The sequence below is a fragment of the Diabrotica undecimpunctata genome, chromosome 9, assembly GCF_040954645.1.
Source record: "Diabrotica undecimpunctata isolate CICGRU chromosome 9, icDiaUnde3, whole genome shotgun sequence".
NCBI lineage: Eukaryota > Metazoa > Arthropoda > Insecta > Coleoptera > Chrysomelidae > Diabrotica > Diabrotica undecimpunctata.
In genome coordinates, this window is record NC_092811.1 from 98,350,343 (window position 1) to 98,370,499 (window position 20,157).

Here is a 20,157-nt window from a genome sequence, read left to right on the forward strand (position 1 = left end):
AAATAGATATAAGATTTGAATGATTGCATAAATGATCTAAAATAATTTGGTATTTACAATAGGTCGAGTTACTATTCATTCATTCAAAGGATCATTAGTGAAAACAATACTAATCTTCTGATTTCCTGCCCAGTGTACCTATACATTTTCGAAGAAAGGAGGGTGGATTTATTTTTACTGATACCTGAAATAATAATTTCAGGCGACATATTTTTCTTCAAGATCAAGAAAAATTTTGCAGTTGGCAGAAGCTGCTTATAATTTTTGTGAGTAAAATAAACAAACTATTACTGAGTATGACTGCGAAGTTTGTAATTATTCAAACCTAATAAATGCTATCACTTTTAAAAGAATATAAAAACTGTGTGGACGACTACTTGGGTGTGGAACTCATTGATGATAGCTTAAAAATGGAGGCAAACATAGAAACTATCATAGAAGAAAGGGATGTGATTACCAGCGATTCCAATGACGATGAGGAAATTATCGAGATTAACGACCTACAAGACGTGTGGTTCGGTAAAAATGAAACGTTTTGGATAAAGAAACCGCTTTCAAGAAAAAGAATTCAGTAAAAAAATATAATCAGCACTGTCGTCGGTGTTCATCATAGTCTATTAACATCCATAAGTATGACGAAGTTGTTTAAATTATTTATTGGTCAACATCGTAGACAAACCGACAAACCGGCATCTAGTCGAAACGTGATTGAAATGTTTGTAAGTAATTGTCAAAAACACTATAATCCTGGTTCTCATCTTACCGTTGATGTATAGTTAGTACCATTGGTAAATCTCCTTTTAGAGTCGACATGAAAAGCAAACCAGCAAAATATGGGATTAAGATCTGGTGTCTTACAGATGTTGATACTGCTTATTTTAAGAATTTACAAGTGTATTTGGGGAATTAGAGAAATATTCCGGAACACGACCAAGGAGAAAGGTTGTTTTATATTTAGTTTACATTCTGGGCCCTGGTCACGGAATTATCACGGATACCTTCTTCACTTCTTTAGAATTAGCAGAAGATCTTATCGACAAGAAACTAACACTATGCGGAACGCTACGAAGGAATAAAATCGTGATATTTCTTCTTCAGTTTTTGGATTTCAGTCGGAAACATTCCGCAGTTTCCGAAAACAAAAAAAAACAGATATAATAACACATTCCACAAAGGATTCCGTAGATATACTAGACAAGATAATTGCCAACCACACCCGCAACATACAATTCTAAAAATGGCCAGCTACGTTGTTTATGAACATTACTAACATTGCAGCAGTAAATGCTTTCGTGATGCTGGTTAATCCCAACCCTGAATAGAAATATCAATATTTAAACAATCCAAGAATTGGAAGATCATTAAAACGTCGAAGAACCCGTAAGAACCGAATTCACCACAATCAAAAGGAAAAGGAAGGTGCAATATTTGGCTAAGGAAGAAAGATTGCAAGTATCAAAGCAAATTTTCTAATTGTAATAATATTGTGTGTCCATCACACAGTAGGAAAGTTAAAATATGTACTAAATTTGAAAGATAATTTGTTACTTGGAATACTGTTGCACAGTATTATATTCCAATCACTGGGGAGGGATTTCTGTGTCCATATTTCTTTTACACGCTCCTGTAGTGCTATTACTGAATCGTAGTCGACTTCTTTATATGTATTATATTTCAGCTGAGAGATTATCTATTCCGAGTGATTTGTTGTGGCTAGTTTTTTAACTGCGTCTTTAACTTGAAGACTCATTGGTGGTTCCCTCTTCCCTCTTGTTTGTTTCGCTTAACTTGACTCTTTCGTCTTGCAGGTTTTCTTCTTCTTCCTTTATATTAAATAACCAGTTAAAGTATTCAACTCATTTGTTCAGTACAGCTTTCCTTATTGTTCATAGGTCATTATTCTGACTTAGGCAGTGGCCTGTAGTTACATTGAATTATTTTCTGTTTATACTAACTTTCTTATAGAATGCTTTGAATTCTTTCTCTCTGTTAAGGTTTTCTATATACAAGAAGTAGCTATTTATATTTCTGGCCTAACAATAAAAAAACAAGTATATTTATGGTCGAAAATGGCTTTACTGGTTTTCAAAATATTCTACATGAAAATCAATGTACATTTGCATGCGTTTGAACCAATGTTCGAAGCACTTTTTCCATTCAGATTGCTGTAACTCCAAAACATGGGTTTTGAATGCTTCAACCGTTTCTTCGGGAGTCGAAAATCGTTGACCACGCAGTTTATTTTTGATGTGCAGGAATAAAAAGAAGTCATTGGGTACCAAATCAGGACTGTACGGCATATGACCATTAATTCGATGTTTTGACCTGTCAAAACCTCCGTTGTGTGTGCTGATGTGTGTGTGTGCGCTTGGATTGTCGTGGTCTGGTCTTTTCCGAATTTCACTGAAAACTTCTGGCAAGCCATTGCCACCATTCAGAATTGACCGTCTTACTTTCTTGTAACGGCACTTGTAGCTACATGACCATTTATACCAAAGAAACAAGCGAACATTTGTTTCGATGTGCTTCTTCCACGAACAATTTTTGTTAGATTTGGTTTATTTTGGAACACCCATACGGTCGATTGCTGTTTTGTTTCGGGCTCATATGCATAAATCCCTGTTTCGTTACCTGTATAGATGTTATACACAGCAGTTGATGTACCGCGATCCTATTTCTTCAATATTTCCTTGCACCAATGCACACCATCCTCTTTTTGATCTTTTGTCAGATTATGTGGGATCCAACATGAACAAATCCTTTTTACAGCCAAATGATCATGCAATACAGGGTGAGTCATGAGGAACTTTACATACTTCTACCATATGTAGAGTCCCTCAGGGAGCATATCATGGGGCCACTAAAAAATGTCAACTCCTCTTCTTTATTAATTAACAGGGTGATTTGTGTAATTGACCATTTATTTCATTTTACTGTAGTGTTTATACGGCTCATTTGATTTTTTTAATTTTTGCATGATACAGTACACTACTATCAAGCATTCGACTGGTATTAGCTAAACTAAAAAATTCCAGGACTGGCTTTGGAAAAATTAATTTAGAGATTCGTATTAAATATTACACCCTGTATATATATTTTTTAAAATGCAATAAGTGATTTTCAAACTACATAAATAGCCAATGAAAACGACATATGCGACAATGTTGTCGCACTTTTATTAAATTTTTAGTGAACGATCAAATCTTACCAAAAATAGAACAACCATAATGAAGTATCAAATTATAAGGTATTAATTTAAACAAATGTTATAAATTTCAAACATTTTAATTAAAATGAGTTCCTACAACATAATCTAATACGTAGAAAATTAACATCTTTACTGTCACTTTGTATTATCTCTACGATAGAATCAATTGTTTTTCAATTTTAAATTTTTACTCATAGATCGTATTGGGGCATTATTTTCGATAAATAATAAATTAAATTGATTAAAAAGTCAAACCTCTTGTATGTATTAGTTTTTGTTGATTGTGAATGATTAAAATTTTATGTCAAATAATAATACATTGCATCAACTGTACTAAATAAAAACAAATCTAAAAAAGTTTAAAATGAAGGTTGGCGTTGACCGTTTGACGTTTCTTGATATTTTATACCCATTGTCATTATTGTCATTATCAATTGTTATTTATGTGTACAAGAATACATATTTCTTCTGTCATATCTACGTTAAGTACATTGTGTTAGTTTTGGTAGAGCTTTTGTTACTTTCGTTCAAAATGCCACATCAGTTTTCGACCACAGAATATGCAGACATAATATGGATTCTGTAATGGGAATGGTAGGGCTGCTAGTAGAGAATATCGCAGGAGATTTCCTAATCGTCGAACTCCCAGTCATCCAACATTTGGGTCAGTTTTTAATTATTTGCGAGAAAATGGCACTTTTCCTAGTGGAACAACAGAGCGACATGTAGATGAAGCGCAGGAAGATGACATTATGGACGCCGTTACTATGAACCCTACAATAAGCACTAGACAAGTAAGTCGAGAACTCAATGTTACTCAATCAAAAGTAAGTAGAGTCTTACAAAAAAATAATCTATACCCATATCACATTCAAATGGTTCAGCGACTACATGCTGGAGATGAGATCGATAGGTTGGAATTTTGTAGATGGATTAACAATAATCGACCAACGCTATACAGGACACTATTTACAGATGAAGCCCAATTTACCAGAGACGGGATAAATAATTCACGAAATTCACATGTGTGGGCAGAAGAAAATCCCCATACTATTCGAGAACGTCGTTCTCAGTTAAGGTTTTCGGTTAACGTGTGGATTGGTGTCATAAATAACCAATTAGTAGGTCCTCACTTTTTTGATGGTCCTTTAACAGGGCAGGTCTATTTGAACTTTCTACAAAATATTTTGCCGAATTTGCTAGCCAACGCGAACGTTGCTATCCGAGTGATGTATTTTCAGCATGATGGGGCACTTTTTACTGGCAGTGAGACAACATCTCAATAATGTTTATGGCAACAGGTGGATAGGACGTGCAGGTCCTATTTCGTGGCCTTCAAGATCCCCTGATTTCAATCCCGTTGATTACCATATTTGGGGATGATTGAAGCAACTAGTTTACGCAGTGAATATTAAGAACCGACAACAATTAATTGATAGAATTATACATTGTTGTAATACTATTAGAAACGATCCCCAGAGTATCCTTAATTCAATACGTCAATTAACAATTCGGCAACAAAAATGTGTACAGGCTGCAGGGTTTCATTTCGAAAATCTGTTTTGAATTACTTTTATTTTGTTACCATTATTGTATCTTTTCCAGTTCTAATTTATGGGTTTATCATAACTATGTACATATTTTTAGTTTTTTTTTTTAAATTGTTCTTCGTTATTGTTAGTAGTTACTGTTTTTTGTTGTGCAGTGACTCAGTTTATCATTTCAATTAAAATGTTTGAAATTTATAACATTTGTTTAAATTAATTACCTTATAATTTGATACTTCATTATGGTTGTTCTATTTTTGGTAAGATTTGATCGTTCACTAAAAATTTAATAAAAGTGCGACAACATTGTCGCATATGTCGTTTTCATTGGCTATTTATGTAGTTTGAAAATCACTTATTGCATTTTAAAAAAAATATATACAGGGTGTAATATTTAATACGAATCCCTAAATTAATTTTTCCAAAGCCAGTCCTGGAATTTTTTAGTTTAGCTAATACCAGTCGAATGCTTGATAGTAGTGTACTGTATCATGCAAAAATTAAAAAAATCAAATGAGCCGTATAAACACTACAGTAAAATGAAATAAATGGTCAATTACACAAATCACCCTGTTAATTAATAAAGAAGAGGAGTAGACATTTTTTAGTGGCCACATGATATGCTCCCTGAGGGACTCTACATATGGTAGAAGTATGTAAAGTTCCTCATGACTCACCCTATTATTGATGCTTGTCATAGTATTGCCCAAAGAAGCCTTAATCTCACGGTATGTCACATGACGATCTTGCTCTATCAGTTCAAGTACAGCATCGATGGTTTCTGATAGAACAGCATATTTTGGGCGACTTTCAGGGAATTCGAAAATTATAGTTTCAAAATTAAAATAAATAAAAATCAAATCAAATCCTTACTCATTATATCTATACAATGTATCTGATACTTATTTCAACTTAACACCAACTGAATCAGGTGTAAACAACTATGTTGCTTGGCGAGATTTTAAAAGTTGATATTTTGGTCTCGTTTAGCGAAATTAAACCCAACAATTATTTACCCCAATTATTTAAAAATTTTCTTTTTTCGTTAAATTTGGCATCGAAATCTAGCATTGCATTTAAATGGTCCGGAGCGAAAAGGTTAAACCCGTTTTGAGTCCATTTCAGAATTACCCCCTTAGCAATCAAATTGCCCCCTATAGGGTGTGGGCACCATGTTGGGAAACGCTGCTTTACACGAAAAAAGAAGCCAAAGTAAAATGACTAATGGAAAACTGTCAATAAATAGGAACAAACTACATAAAAACACTGCTGCATATGTAAATGTAAATACCAAATAAACTCTTCTTCTTTTTATCGTCTTCGTATTGGGGAACCGTCTCTTGTCGTCTTAACTACTCTATTATATGATCGTTCGATTCTACTCTTCTATTTCTTACCCAGTTCTTGATGTTCCTCACCTTGCATCTACGTCGTATATCTATACTTCTAGCTCTGTCCCATAGTGTCTTACCATCAATTTTTCATCAAGTATTCAAGTGTTTTCATCTCTGCTGTTTCTAACATCTTTTTCGTCCTCTGTGTCAGGTCTTGTTTCTGCCGCGTATGTCATTATTGGTCTGATGACTGTTTTGTAAATTCTATCTTTCGTTTCTTTCTTGATATTATTTCTCCATATTGTCTCATTCAGGCAGCCTGCTGCTTTATTTGCTCTATTCACTTGATCTTCCACTTCAGTTTCGAGCTTTCCGTAGCTAGATAACGTGATGCCTAGATATTTAAACTCCATCACTTGTTCTATTATCTGACCTTCCAGTTCCAATTTACATCTTAGTAAATTTGCTGTTGTAACCATGCATTTTGTCTTTTTGGGGAAATTAAGATATTAAATTTTCTGGCGGTTATATTAAATTGGTGCAGCATACGTTGTAAATCATCTTCAGTTTGAAAGAGTAGTATTGCGTCTGCATAGTAGATTATTTTAAGTTGTTTTTCTCCCATTTGGTATCCTTTTTTATTTCATCCATAATCACGTTGAACAATAGAGGACTCAGGGAATCTCCCTGTCTTACCCCATTGCCAGCTTCAATAGGGTCGGTTAGTTCTTCTTGTACTTTTACTTTAATTGTGTTGTTTTGGTAGATATTTACAGTAAGTGGATAACGTCGTTTAATTTGACCCGATCAAATGCCTTCTTAAGCACCACGAAACATAGACATGCAGGTTTATTGTATTCTAATGATTTCTCTTGCACTTGCCTCATTATAAATACAACGTCTGTGCATGATCTTCCCGACCTAAAACCTTGTTGTTCTTCTGCTAGTGTTATACTTTCATTTAGTTTATTTGTTATCACTTTGGTTGTTAATTTTAGTGTTGTGTTTAATAAATTAATTCCTGTGCAATTCTTCGGGTCCGATTTGTCTCCCTTTTTGAAGAGAGGTATTAGGATGCTTGATCTTCATTCTTCAAGAATTCTGTTTTGTTCTATTATTTTTTGGATTAGTTTTAATAGTTGTTTGGTCAGATCTGGTCCTCCGTACTCTAGGAGTTCGTTCGGTATTCTGTCCTGACGATTTTCTATTTTTTAATTTCCTTAATGCTTCCTTTACCTCTTCCTCTTCAATATTTATTTCTTCGTTTGTCGTCACCTCTGATGTTGGTGGTTCATTATCGTCACCTTTACCAAATAGGGATCGAAAGTAGTCTACCCATGTTTCCTTCTGAATGTGTTTTGATTTTATTAGTTCGAACAGAACAACATGAGTTCAAATAAACTCATGTTATTAATATAAAACAACGAATAGTTTTATTTATGAAGGATTCAAAGACTCTTTCAGACACCACGTTTCTGTATAATTTAGTGTAGAGTCTGACTCGAGGCAGGTAGCAGTAAATTTTGTTTATTTTTCATTTTTAAAGTTAGTAATTATCGTTAAGTCCATGCCTTATTATTCATCTGTCTTACGGTAATGCCTTAATCTTGGATAAAGGTGTATGATATTTAACTGGTATTTGTGAAAAAAAAAATTTTTTAATGAAACAATTGAATATTGAAATATTTTTTTTATTTTTTTCTCTATACATTCATATACAATTGTTAAATACAATTTCAAAAACAATTTCTGATCATCTACAGTAAATGTTTGTCAAAACAGCGATATGCCATCATCAGACTATAACAGTTTATTTTCTAAAATACCAAATGGACCTATCTAAGATTGTTCTATCAACAATTACAGCAAATTGTTCGTGAAATTGTACTTTGGTACAGTAAGCAACAATTTTTAATAGATATTTACTTAGAGGTGTTTTTAGTATATTAACAATTTGATTGATCTACATTTGTCTTCAATATTTAGAAAAACAGTATATTTATTAATGCGTTAAAAAACAAAATGTCGTTATAATTATTACACCATTGTAGCATAATATTGGAATGTGATTTAATGGATACAATTTGAATTTCCAAGACCAACAAAATATTCTTTTAAATGCCAATGAACAAGAATAACAAGGAACATTACAAATAATCAGCGATTTGCCAATGTATTTCAACCAATTTATAGTTCAAAACAGGATTCAGCAATTTTTTAAAAGTTTTCCTAAATTTTGAGGACAAAAATAATTCCACTAGAAAAACAGCTGTCTTAAAAAAAGTTGGTTTTACACACTCTTTACAGAACCATTCTCAAAAAAGAATCTGCATGGCACAATGAATATTTAAACTAGATAAAAAACTAATCCATGCAAATGTTTAATTAAAAAAGTTATGATTGATACTTTTTCCAATAGCACCACAGTCTCATAGTCTTCAGTCAGCACCATATCGTCATTTACATTCAAAAATCCCAGTTTCAAAATTCTAAGACGCTATAAAACCAACATTTTGATAGACGCTGTGTTATCGTCCTAAACATTCGAGTGTAAGGCATTTGAACAGTTCCCCAGGTCAGTTCAACACTAAGTACCTATTCAGAAAAGCATATGCCAGTAATCTTTCGATAAAGTATAATTTATATATTTTTTCCAATATTATTTAATATAGTTTATAAAATTTCATAGTAAGACAAGATAAGGGAATCAAAGTCAATACCAACAATTTGTTTCAACACTTCATTGAGAACGGTGTTATGGGATTTCGAAAGCGGCGTACAACAAAATACAGTAATAACCTTGATAGTTTATTCCAGTTAATAAAATCGAAGTTCTAACAGCGAATAGTATTATTAGTTTTATAAATTGTATGTTTTTCAATTACAGATTTATAATACTATGAAATATTCACCTAATTCCAGAGATTTCGTACCTTAAAAACAAAAGCTTTGGTATGTATGGTGCACGTGCCTAAATGATCTATTCGCAGATTAGTTGTGACAGAATACTAGCAAATCCGAGCCCGTGAATCAGCAGAAAGAACTTATTTGAGATAAAGAGAAAGAGATAGAGGGAGATATGTCCAAAAATGTATATAATCACGTGTATTTTTTTTTTAATAAGAATTGAAATAATAAAATTTACATTATTTTTCTGTCACTCATTATTTTCCTGTCGTATCTAGTAAAAATGCTCCTTGTTAATCTTGCAATAACCCAATATAAAACTTTATATCAGCCGCCTTATAGCCACCATTTGACTGGTCTGTTAGGCTCCACGTTTGGTGAACGGTAATTATCTTTGGTTTATTGGTGTAAACCTTAAATTATATACGAAACTTTCTGAAGTGCGCTTTATTTGTACCGGTTCAATGCAAAGGATATTGCTATCAGCAGTAAGCCGCTGCATCAACAGATTATGTAAAGTATTAATATTGGTGTTCCGGTGTCTTTGTTTATAGTTCTTAATGTTACCTGATCAAGTTAAAAAAATTCTTATCTTATTAGTAGTACGTGAAGATCCAACCCCTGAATGTCAGTTTTGTAAAACAGCGTTCAATTCAGAATGCTCTAAGTATTTAAGGAAACACCCGCATGAAGAAATAAGCCCTTTTGAAGTTGCAGAACTTTTTAATAACGCGTTTATTAGGATAGCTACTCCAAACAAAGCCTATGAAAAAGACTATGAGCCAGCTTGTCTTCAAAGCGCCAATGACAACAATGCTCTTATTAATGACGTCTCTATAATCCATGAACGTCAGGGAACACCAACAAAATATTTAACTTCAGCTTCTCAAGCCCCGGCGTGCCAGAAACGTTTAGAAATAGTAGAGCCATTGGAAGCCAATCAAAATTCAGACATTCAAAAGTCATTCCACGAAATATTACCTCTGCCAGGACCATCAACATTCAAAGCTGGTGGGAGCAAGAAGACAACCACAAAACAGAATTTGCAAATAATTACCTCCAACCCATTCAAAAATGTCCTTCAAGAATAGGCTGATATAAAATGATTAGCCCAACAAGGCTATAAATAGGAAGCAATGAAGTTGTTGATAGCGGGAAAATAAATGTGAAAACTTTTAGGGAAATAACTTCAGAAGATGAAGACAATGATGAATATAATGACAGAGATGCAAATGGGACTGACATATGTTTAATGTGCGGGGAGTTTGAGAAAAATAAAGAAATATGGTTAAGGTGTAATTCGTGAGCCAATTGGGCTCATAAGAAGTGAACAGACAGCGAAAGGAAAATATATATGCTATTTTTGCATCTAGGGCACTTTCATGTATTTATTGGGGTAATAGTGGTCGTCTGCTACAATTATAGTCTAACAATATATTTAAGAGATGTATATTCAGCCCAGCGGGGTGCTATTGTTCCTAGGTACGAAAATCCATAAACAAGGGATCTACCTCTTTTATGAAGCGGTTCCTTGTCAATAGCACAACACTGAGCTGAATATGAATGAGTCTCGTAGATAGCTTGTTAGACTATACCCCAACCTGTTGAGGTAATAATAGACACGTAGAGTATTTTCTTTTTTGTTGTAAAAATTGTTTTGTTGTTCTTATCTTCGAATAAAGATGGAAGTACAAAAATACTGTTGATAAAGCTTAGGGGGTCACCATTCACCCTGTCTCCCCTACATTAGTTTATACTTTTAGGTTAGTTGCCCAAGTAGTTTTTTTGATTATTTCAGACACTTCTCACTTTCACGATTGGAAGATATGCCTAGATGTACCTACTACTTGAGAATACTCATACTAAGGATATTATCTCTTAATTATTGTAACAATTAGTGAACTGGAGCGTGTTTATCAAAAGATTACTGTAAGATGTTTCAGGGAAATGGTACGTTACCACTTCGTCTTTTAATTTAACCTAATAGAAAGATGATAGGGAACTTGGTTAGGCATTCTGGTAGTACAATATATTATAATATAAAATATAAATACGTCACATCACACGCAACTAAGATCTAAAATAATATGTACAATTAAACCTAAAATTAAAAAATTGGAAATTTAGAAATATAGTCCAAAATTTTTGATTCTAAAGACATGCCATACGGATTATATTTCTAAATTTCGTTTAAAAAATGTAGAAAATTATGTAATTTATTTATAGAACTACGTGGACAAATATATTCCCATGTTAATAACCCAGACTAGACGGAAACTACAAAATTTTTCAAAGAACAAAGATCGAATCAATTTAAAATACTGACCGGACCTAACAATAAGAATTTATAAAATATTAACAGGTAACTTATTCTTATATGTATTAAGTTCTCGTGCCAATTCTTTGATCCCCTATTTAAAAAATAATTTATTATATTATGGCAACACTGCAGATTGTCCCTTCTGTATAAAGAATCAAAAAATCAGCGATTAATATACAACATATTTTAATTATACCCAAGTCAATATAACCACTTAAAATATTAACAAAAAAACGGTAAATAAATGCATACGATAACTCTACAAGGATATTGGCATAACGACTTGATGTTTCCGTTGAGAAACTGGCTCTGAGTTTAGTTTTTATTATAATAAATTTCTGTTTTTTACTCAAAAATTCATCCTTCCTATGACGCTAACGTTAAGCGAAACATGTGACACATAAAACACCAAATGTTTTATATTTGCTTAATTAGTTAGGAAATTTCTACTAAGTATCTGCCAATATTACCTACAGATAATAGATTATCTTATACTGCCCACACTGAAATGCTTTAATAAAAGCAAAGATTTCCAAAACAGTTGTCGACGGAAGGTTTAACATTGTATACTAAAACAAAAGGGTGTTAATTAGGGATTAATTATTGGATAATTGGTTGTAATTAAAATCACATTTTGACTTACTAAAATTTGACGTTTCGATTTCCACCCCGGAAATCGTTTTCAAAAAGGGTATTTAAGAATTTTGTTGAAAGGAGTGTTTGTTAACTGTTAAAGTTGAGGTAAAATTCTTTAAGAATCATTTTGAAAACGATTTCCGGAGTGGAAATTGAAACCTTAAGGCTTAATCCCACATAAACACAATATTTAACTTACTACAAGAAAACAATTTGAGAATCTTATTAAAAGGAGTTTTATGCGAAAGGACCTTCAAATAGAGGCTGTTTAACATAACCTAGCCAAAATGTGCTAGCAAACACAAAAAACGTACTGTACAGCGCGTGCGTGTCCAGGTTATTGAATACTCCAGTACCAAAGGTACAAGCCAAAGACAAAGTCATTAAATATGAGAAGTGATAGTTTAACAGAATGTTGTACAGGTATGTAACGGACAAACAAGTACATAAAATAAGATATGCTCTGCATAATAATAATTATAAATGAGACAGCTCAAAGACTCACACATATGCTATTTCTGGGTTCAGAACGATCCTGAGCCTGACAAAACTTGTCTAGATGTATAGTATAACGGGCTTTCATAAGAAATCAACTGTTTGAAACAGTAAGAGTCGCTGATTACCGCGTTCCTAGAAGTACTACACAAGAAAACGCAAAAAAATGAGCTAGATGAATAACGATTGACGACCGAAGATTTACTACCTTTTAGTACCTAACTCTTGTCCCCATCTGTTCGGAGTATTAAGCCTCTCGTTACTTTCAACTTCCCCATCATTATCACTTTATGGTTTAACAAATTATTCTTTGCAAGTTGGAAGTGCGTGAAGGTTACATATCAAATATATAGTTATAAATGGAGTGTTACATATTAAGTGGTTATATTACATCTCAAAATGTTTAGTTTCCGCAATTTGCTCTAGAGATAGTCTACATTTAAATGTTGAAGATATATTCTATATTTATTAAAGAATCACAGCAGTTAGGTACATTTTTGCTTTCTTTGAGATAGCAACTCTGTGCAATAACAGTTCAAATATGGGAAGTGTTCATATATCTGAAAATTTCTAAACATTTTTCATAAACATGGGTATTTTTATAACAGCTAAATCACAGAAGAAAAGCGTACTAAAAACTGGAGCAATTTTAAGACAGTGCTACCAGTTTTCAGCATAGCGTATTTCCATGATAAACAAAACATAATTGTTAAAAATGAACACAAAATAAAGGAATTATATACAGGGGTGTAGTTTAGAAATAAAAAATGAAGCTAAAGATATATAGCTCGAATTTAAGATGTAACTAAGAGGCCAGCAGGAGCGTACATTAAACCAAAAATTTTCAAAAATAAATTTTATACAAAAAATTGTGAAAATTACAGCATTAAAAATTTAAAACCCGTATGCATTTTAATAATATAGTTTTGGTTCTAATGTAAGTACTAAAAAGTTTTGGCCTATCAACAAAAGGTCATAATTTACTTATTCTAGAAATAGTCAAATACTTTGGTTTTTCTCTTGTATTTAAGCTACCAGTGCATGGAAGATATTCAGTTGTACATTGTTTTAGATAGCCTCTTCAGTGCCTAATGTAGAAGGTGAAAATCAGCGCTATACTTAAGATGACTGTCGAAGCCTTTATCGAAGAACCAGCTTGGTGTGTTGATTCTAAAAAATAGTAATACAGTTTAATAAAAATATAGAATTTCAGTAAAAAAATCTAATAAAACAAATACTTTCTCAAGTTTCAATATAAATCAGTACAGTACGCCATATTAGTGTGACAGCACGATGCTATTTTCGATTTAATTTCACTGGATTTTATTTTTTATTAATTTATCCGTATTGATATTTTCTTGTTGCTGTTGTTTAATTAAGACTTGTTCTATTGGTGTCCTGATTGTATATATTATGTATTGGATGTAATATTATAATTCTCCGATGTTTGGGAAAAAGGGCTAAAGCCAGAATTTCACAAAAATAATGTTTTGATGCCTTCTGGACAAAAAAAATCAGCAGTTTTTATTGGAACAACCGGTTTAAGTCTACAACATTATAATTCAAAGTTATTCACAGTGATATGAAGGTCCCAAACATGATTGTTCAATATGGTATATTACATAAGACTTAAGTATTTTTACCTGAAAATCACTTGGAAACAAAAAAACAGAACATATGAGAGAGTTAATTAGAAACCATAATACCTCATTTCGGCAATATGAAAGTCATTATATTCGCAGAGACAAATAACAAGTATCTTTCCAAGTCATCTCAGTTTGAAAAAAATGTATGAACTTTATAGCGAGGCAGTAACTGAGCCAGTTTCTAGAACAGTATCATCATCATAAGTGGCTCGACAATCCGTTGTGGATCTTGGCCTGCTCACAAAGAAGTCGTCACTCCTGTCGATTCCTGGCAACTTCCCTCCATCTTCCAACCCTTAGGTTAGAATCTGTAGGTCTTCTTCCACATCATCAATCCATCTCATTCGTGGTCGTCCTCTGCTTCTTGTGCCCTCTGGTTTTGAAAATGTTAATCTCTTCGTGTATTCGTGATCTGACATTTCTAGGACAGTATACGAGGACAGTATACGAGGAATAATTTCACAAAATGAAACTGAAATTTAAAAAAAAACCGATACGTGTCACAAATGTGATTTGTATAAGATGAAATTGCAAGTTTTTGATACTGAGGAACAAAAACAGATGATTATGGAAGAGACTAATTCACACCATGAGGCAACAGACAGCATATAAGACAAAGCAAGAGTCCAGATGGATCCATCGATTAAATGACACCTTTGATTTACAGCAGTGTCTTCCAACACCAGATATAGAAACGTCTGTGGCGTTTTACAAAAGGACATATAACTTGACCATTCACGATTGCTCTACAGTCAAGACATCTTGTAATTTATGGCACGAAACTTTATCCAAGCGTGGTGCAAACGAAATTGCATCGTGTCTCTATAAAGAAATAATGGATTTACCAGATTTAGTCAAAAAAATTATTCTATAATCTGACACATATGAAGGACAGAACAAAAACTCGCACGTATCTGCTATGTTCACCTATCTACTACAAGAGAAAAATACAATCGAAAAAATTCACCACAAATTTCTAATACCCGGCCTCACCCGAATAGAATGTGATGCAGATCATTCTTTAATAGAAAAAAGAATAAAGAGTGCTACTCTAATAGCTCATCCTCATGACTGGGCTACATTAATTCGATGTACCAGTAACAAATTTAAAATAGTCGAAATGAAACAAAACGAATTTCTGAACTTAGTCCGGCCATAAATCAATGGTTGATTTATGCCGGATATTATGTCAATTCGATTACGATACATCTCTAAAATGCAATACACCTTTTAAGCGTATGTCATTAAGAAGGAGAGGTCGCGGTCACACCATTGATGTCACTTCTGCGTACACGGGTCCTCTTCCTGTGACAAAAGAAAAAAAAAAGATATACTAAATCTTATTGATTTGATACCTCCAATATTTCATGAATTTTACAAAGATCTTCCTACTACCCTAAATGTACCGGAAATTAATTCAGATCTCGAAGAAATCGATGCAGAGATTTAAAAGTCTCTTCCTATAATAATCATTTTTATTTTCTAGATCTGGTTTACTTTTATACTACTTTTTTATTTTTATTAATAATTATTTGTTAAGAACACTATATTCATTTGTCAATATTTTGTCAATAAAATATTTAATGCTATTTACGCTTTGGTTTAGAGTCATCCACAACCGAATCTATCAAAAGTTAGATATCGATATTAACGATACACAGATGGGATTCAGAAAAGGGTTAGGTACAAGAGAAGCTACCTTTACCTTAAACGTCCTAACACAGCGATGTCTAGATGTTAACCAAGAGGTACACGCCTGCTTTATAGACTTTGAAAAGGCCTTTGACAAATTTAGGCCACAATAAACTCAAAGAAATCCTGGAGGGTAAGAACATCGACATCGACCAGAGACATACAAATAATATTAAATCTGTACTGGAATCAGCCAGCTAATATAAAAATAGAAGACCACACATCGGACGAAATAGAAATACGTAGAGGAGTACGACAGGGTTGTATATTGTCACCGCTCTTGTTTAATATCTACAGCGAACAAATATGCCAAGAAGCTCTCTCACATGCAAACGAAGGGATAATAGTCAATGGAGAAGTTATCAATAACATTCGATATGCTGACGATACTGTGATAATGGCAAGAACAGCGGAAGATCTACAACATCTAGTTGAAAGTATGAATAAGATATGTAATAACTACGGCATAAGGATGAACGTCAAAAAAACCAAATATATGACTTTCAGTAAGAATCCAATACATGACACTAGTATCGCAATAAACGGTACCCAACTCGAAAAAGTAAGCGAATACAAATACTTGGGAACCCTCATCAATGAAACAGGTGACCAAAATCACGAGATAAAAAGACGTATTGAAATTGCCAGGTCTACCTTTAAAAAATGAAAGAATTATTTTGTAATCGTGATATTAGTATTGAGCTACGAACTAGAACTACGGTAAAATGCTATGTATTCAGTACTTTGCTTTACGGTGTTGAGGCATGGAATCTTAAAAAGAGGAATGTTAAAAATCTTGACAGCTTCGAGATGTGGTGCTACCGCCTTATACTAAAAATAAGTTGGGTGGATAAAATTACAAACGAAGAGGTAATACGCAGAATAAATAACGATCCAGAAGTTATACTGAATATAAAAAAGAGAAAACTTGAATACTTAGGTAACCTGATGAGAGGACAAAAGTACACATTCCTACAAAATATAATGCAAGGAAAAATCCAAGGACGCAGAAATCCAGGCCGTAGAAGAATGTCCTGGATGAGAAATTTAAGAGAGTGGTTTGGCTGTACCATTAACGAATTATTCAAAACAGCAGTAAATAAAATTAGAATCGCCCTAATGATATCCAATCTTCGATAGGAGAGACACTCAAAGAAGAAGAAGACGTTTTGGTTTTAAATCCTAATTCATTATAATCACTTTCAATTGAATATACACAAAATTATAGAACAAAAGTCGCGGTCAGTAGGACTTACATCAGACAAATAGTAAGATCTATATGTCTTAGGTGCATTTAAAATATTAAAAATCTACGAAAATTGTCTAGTGAGTATTTTGTAATTGTCTGTAATTAATTTTTTATGGTACATTGAATGGTACTATTGTACTTAATTGGTTAAAGGTGACTTGTGCGATTTGTAACAATTTCTGGAACAGCCCAGTATTCCCCTGTAAACTTGTGATATTACGACTTAAGCCCTTTTTCCCAAACATCAGGTATTATTATATTGGATTATAACTGCGTAAATATATTATAATTACACATAATAATTTTATCCTCTAAAAGTTTAGACCCCTATTCAACTAATGAAAAATAACAAAATTCTTGATATTGGCTATCTGCGTACAGAGCAAATCAAGAAGTTTCAACCGAAACAGTGGTTATACTGAAAGCATGGAGATACGCCAATGTTGTTTTGCTTAAACCTGGTAACGATCCCAAAACCTGTCGGCCGAAATTTCTTATTGGTCATCAGTTGACTGTCAAAGACTACTTGAACGCATGCCCTACTTTTAAAGGTGCTTATCTTCTAGTGATGTTGGCCACTTATTGGCCCATCTTATTCTATTCACTGCAACTCGAGATAGATTAGTAAAGAACTGGATATTTTTTTGTGAGCCAAACTGGTTTCACTTTTTCTAATATCATCTTGACAATCAGGTCTCTTCAATATAACTATATATTGAATTTTTCTGTAAAGATCACCGTGTTATATCTTTGTAATGTTTTTTAGAGCCAAATCATCTTTATTTTCTTCTGTTCTTACTGCATTGTTTGTGTATAATATCTCAAACCATTGTGACATAGTCACTGTAACAAAGACTATGATTCACGTTATATGCTAGTACTGAAGAAAAAAAGCTGAAAAAAAAATCTTACACATATATATGAAGGGTCTATAAGGTATATGAGGGGTAGCTGATATTTTAAACGTCTGGATAGAACTCTGTCTTATCGATATCACTGTCAAGATATCAAGAAAAAAGTAAGCGCCAGAAATAATATCATCCGCTAACTAACACAAAATGGGGAGCACAACCACACACTCTCCGTACTTCTGTCTTCTATCTATCTATCTATGCAGCCCTTGCTGTCATGCCAATTTTGGACATAGGCCTCCTCTTCCTTCTTCCACGTCTCTCTATTGTAGGCAGTTTGTATCCAATTCGGGCCTGCGTATTTCTTCAAGTCATCTGACCATCTCATTTGTGGACTTCCTCTTGTGGACTTCCTCTTTTTCGTTTGTAACTATATGGTCTCCAGTGTATAATCATCTTATTCCATCTGTCGTCTTTCTGTCTTATGGTATGTCCAGCGAACTTCCACTTAAGCTTTGCTATCTGCGTTAATACATCGGTCAATTTTGTTTTGTTGCGGATCCAAGTATTTCTTTTCTTGTCTAATAACCTGATGTTCAGCATTTGCCTTTCCATGGCTCTTTGGGTCTTTGCTATTTTTCCATGTTTTCCTTTGTAAACGTCCAAGTTTGAGAACCGTAGGTGAGAACAGGAAGTATACATTAGTTGAAGACTCTTGTTTTTAAATATTGGAGATATTTTCTATTTTTTGAGTATATAGGAAAGTTTTCCGAAGGATACCCAAGCCAACCGTATCCTTCTCTTAATTTCTCCGGTCTGATTTTCTTTATTTAATTTAACTAGTTGTCCCAAACATACATATTCTTTTACTTGTTCTATAGTTGTTTGTGCAATTGTAATTATTAATTCTTCTGGTTGGTTGGTCATATTTTGATGGATGTTGTTGCTTGATCATGTATATTGGAAATTAAGTCCGTATATCTATAGTCTATTCTCCCATTTTATAAAGACTTCTTTACTGACCAATGTTCCACCTTATCGAATGCTTTTTCAAAGTCGGCAAATGCCATATACACTGGGATTTGATATTCGTTGGCCTTTTCAATTAATATTTTTATCCTAAGCAGATGGTCGCTTGTACTAATCGTTTTCTAAAACCGGCTTGCTCTCTTGACTGGTAATTATCTAACTTAGTTGTTAATCTCTTTATTAGTAGTTTAGTTAACAGTTTGTACATTACATTCAGTGGCGTTATGGGCCTATAGTTTTTCAGATCTTTTCTATCGCCTTTCTTAAATAATAATAGTGTTATTACCTCGTTCCATGTGGTGGGTATTTGTTTTCTGTTCAATATTTTATTCATTAATACATAAAGGACTTCCACTGTAGCTTTCCTCCCATTTTTTAGCATTTCCACAGTTATTCCATCTTTCCCAGGAGATTTGTTACTCTTCATTTCTTTGAGTGAATTTTTTATTTCATTTTTACTGATTTCTGGTTATAGGTCAGAGTTAACGTTCTTTATTTTCAGTTGTAACTGATTACTGATTACTTGGGTTGGTTTTTGTTCTGTTTTATAGAGATTTGTATAATATTCGTGCGTTATCTGTAAAATTTCTTTTATATTGTTGGTCTCCACTCCTTATTTGTTCTTTATTATTCTATTTTTTTTTCAATTGTTTTCTCTATCTTTTCTTCCTGTACTCTCCGTTTACACTCCTTGATCTTGTTTCTTAGTTTTATTGATTTCTCTGTATTCCATTTTATTTCTGTCCCCTTGTTCTAGTAACGTTCTTCTTGTGTTCATAAGAATCTTTGTTTCCTGGGATATGAAACTTTCTTTTTTTGATGTTGTCTGTGCTATTTATTTACCCAATTTCATTAGAGTTTCAGTAAATATCATGTTTATTTCATCGATATGTTTGTGTTCTATATCTTCCTTGGTCGGCAATATTTCCTTTATTGTCTCTTCTTGCGTCTGTTTTTCTTGTTTTAGTTTTTCCATGTCTAATTTCTGATTATTTTCCATTTTCTTTCTTGTTTCAAATCTACTATCAATGATCAGCTTGGCTCGGACTAGTCTACGATCGCTACCAGTTGAGAAGCGATTTAAGGCTGATACGTCTTTAAGCATGGATTTTTGCGTTGAAAGAATATAATCGATTTCGTTTTTAGTTTCACCATTTGTTTAAATTATCGCTGTCCGGGATAAACAAATTGAATATCTTATAAATTATTCGGGCGATCTATTTGAAATTTAACATAATTGAAT

General features: G+C 33.1%; 1 protein-coding gene across 4 annotated transcripts in view; it reads right to left on the reverse strand.

Moving 5' to 3' along the window:
* Positions 1-7,764: 7,764 nt before the first annotated feature.
* The window catches only part of LOC140450313 (protein amalgam-like), a 140,452-nt gene continuing 128,059 nt past the window's right edge, over positions 7,765-20,157 (reverse strand). For all 4 annotated transcript variants that reach the window (XM_072543871.1, XM_072543870.1, XM_072543867.1 and 1 more), the window contains one exon: positions 7,765-13,617. In XM_072543871.1, the coding sequence (XP_072399972.1) occupies positions 13,529-13,617 (89 nt within the window). In that variant the 3' untranslated portion in view covers positions 7,765-13,528. The remainder of the gene's footprint in view (positions 13,618-20,157) is intronic.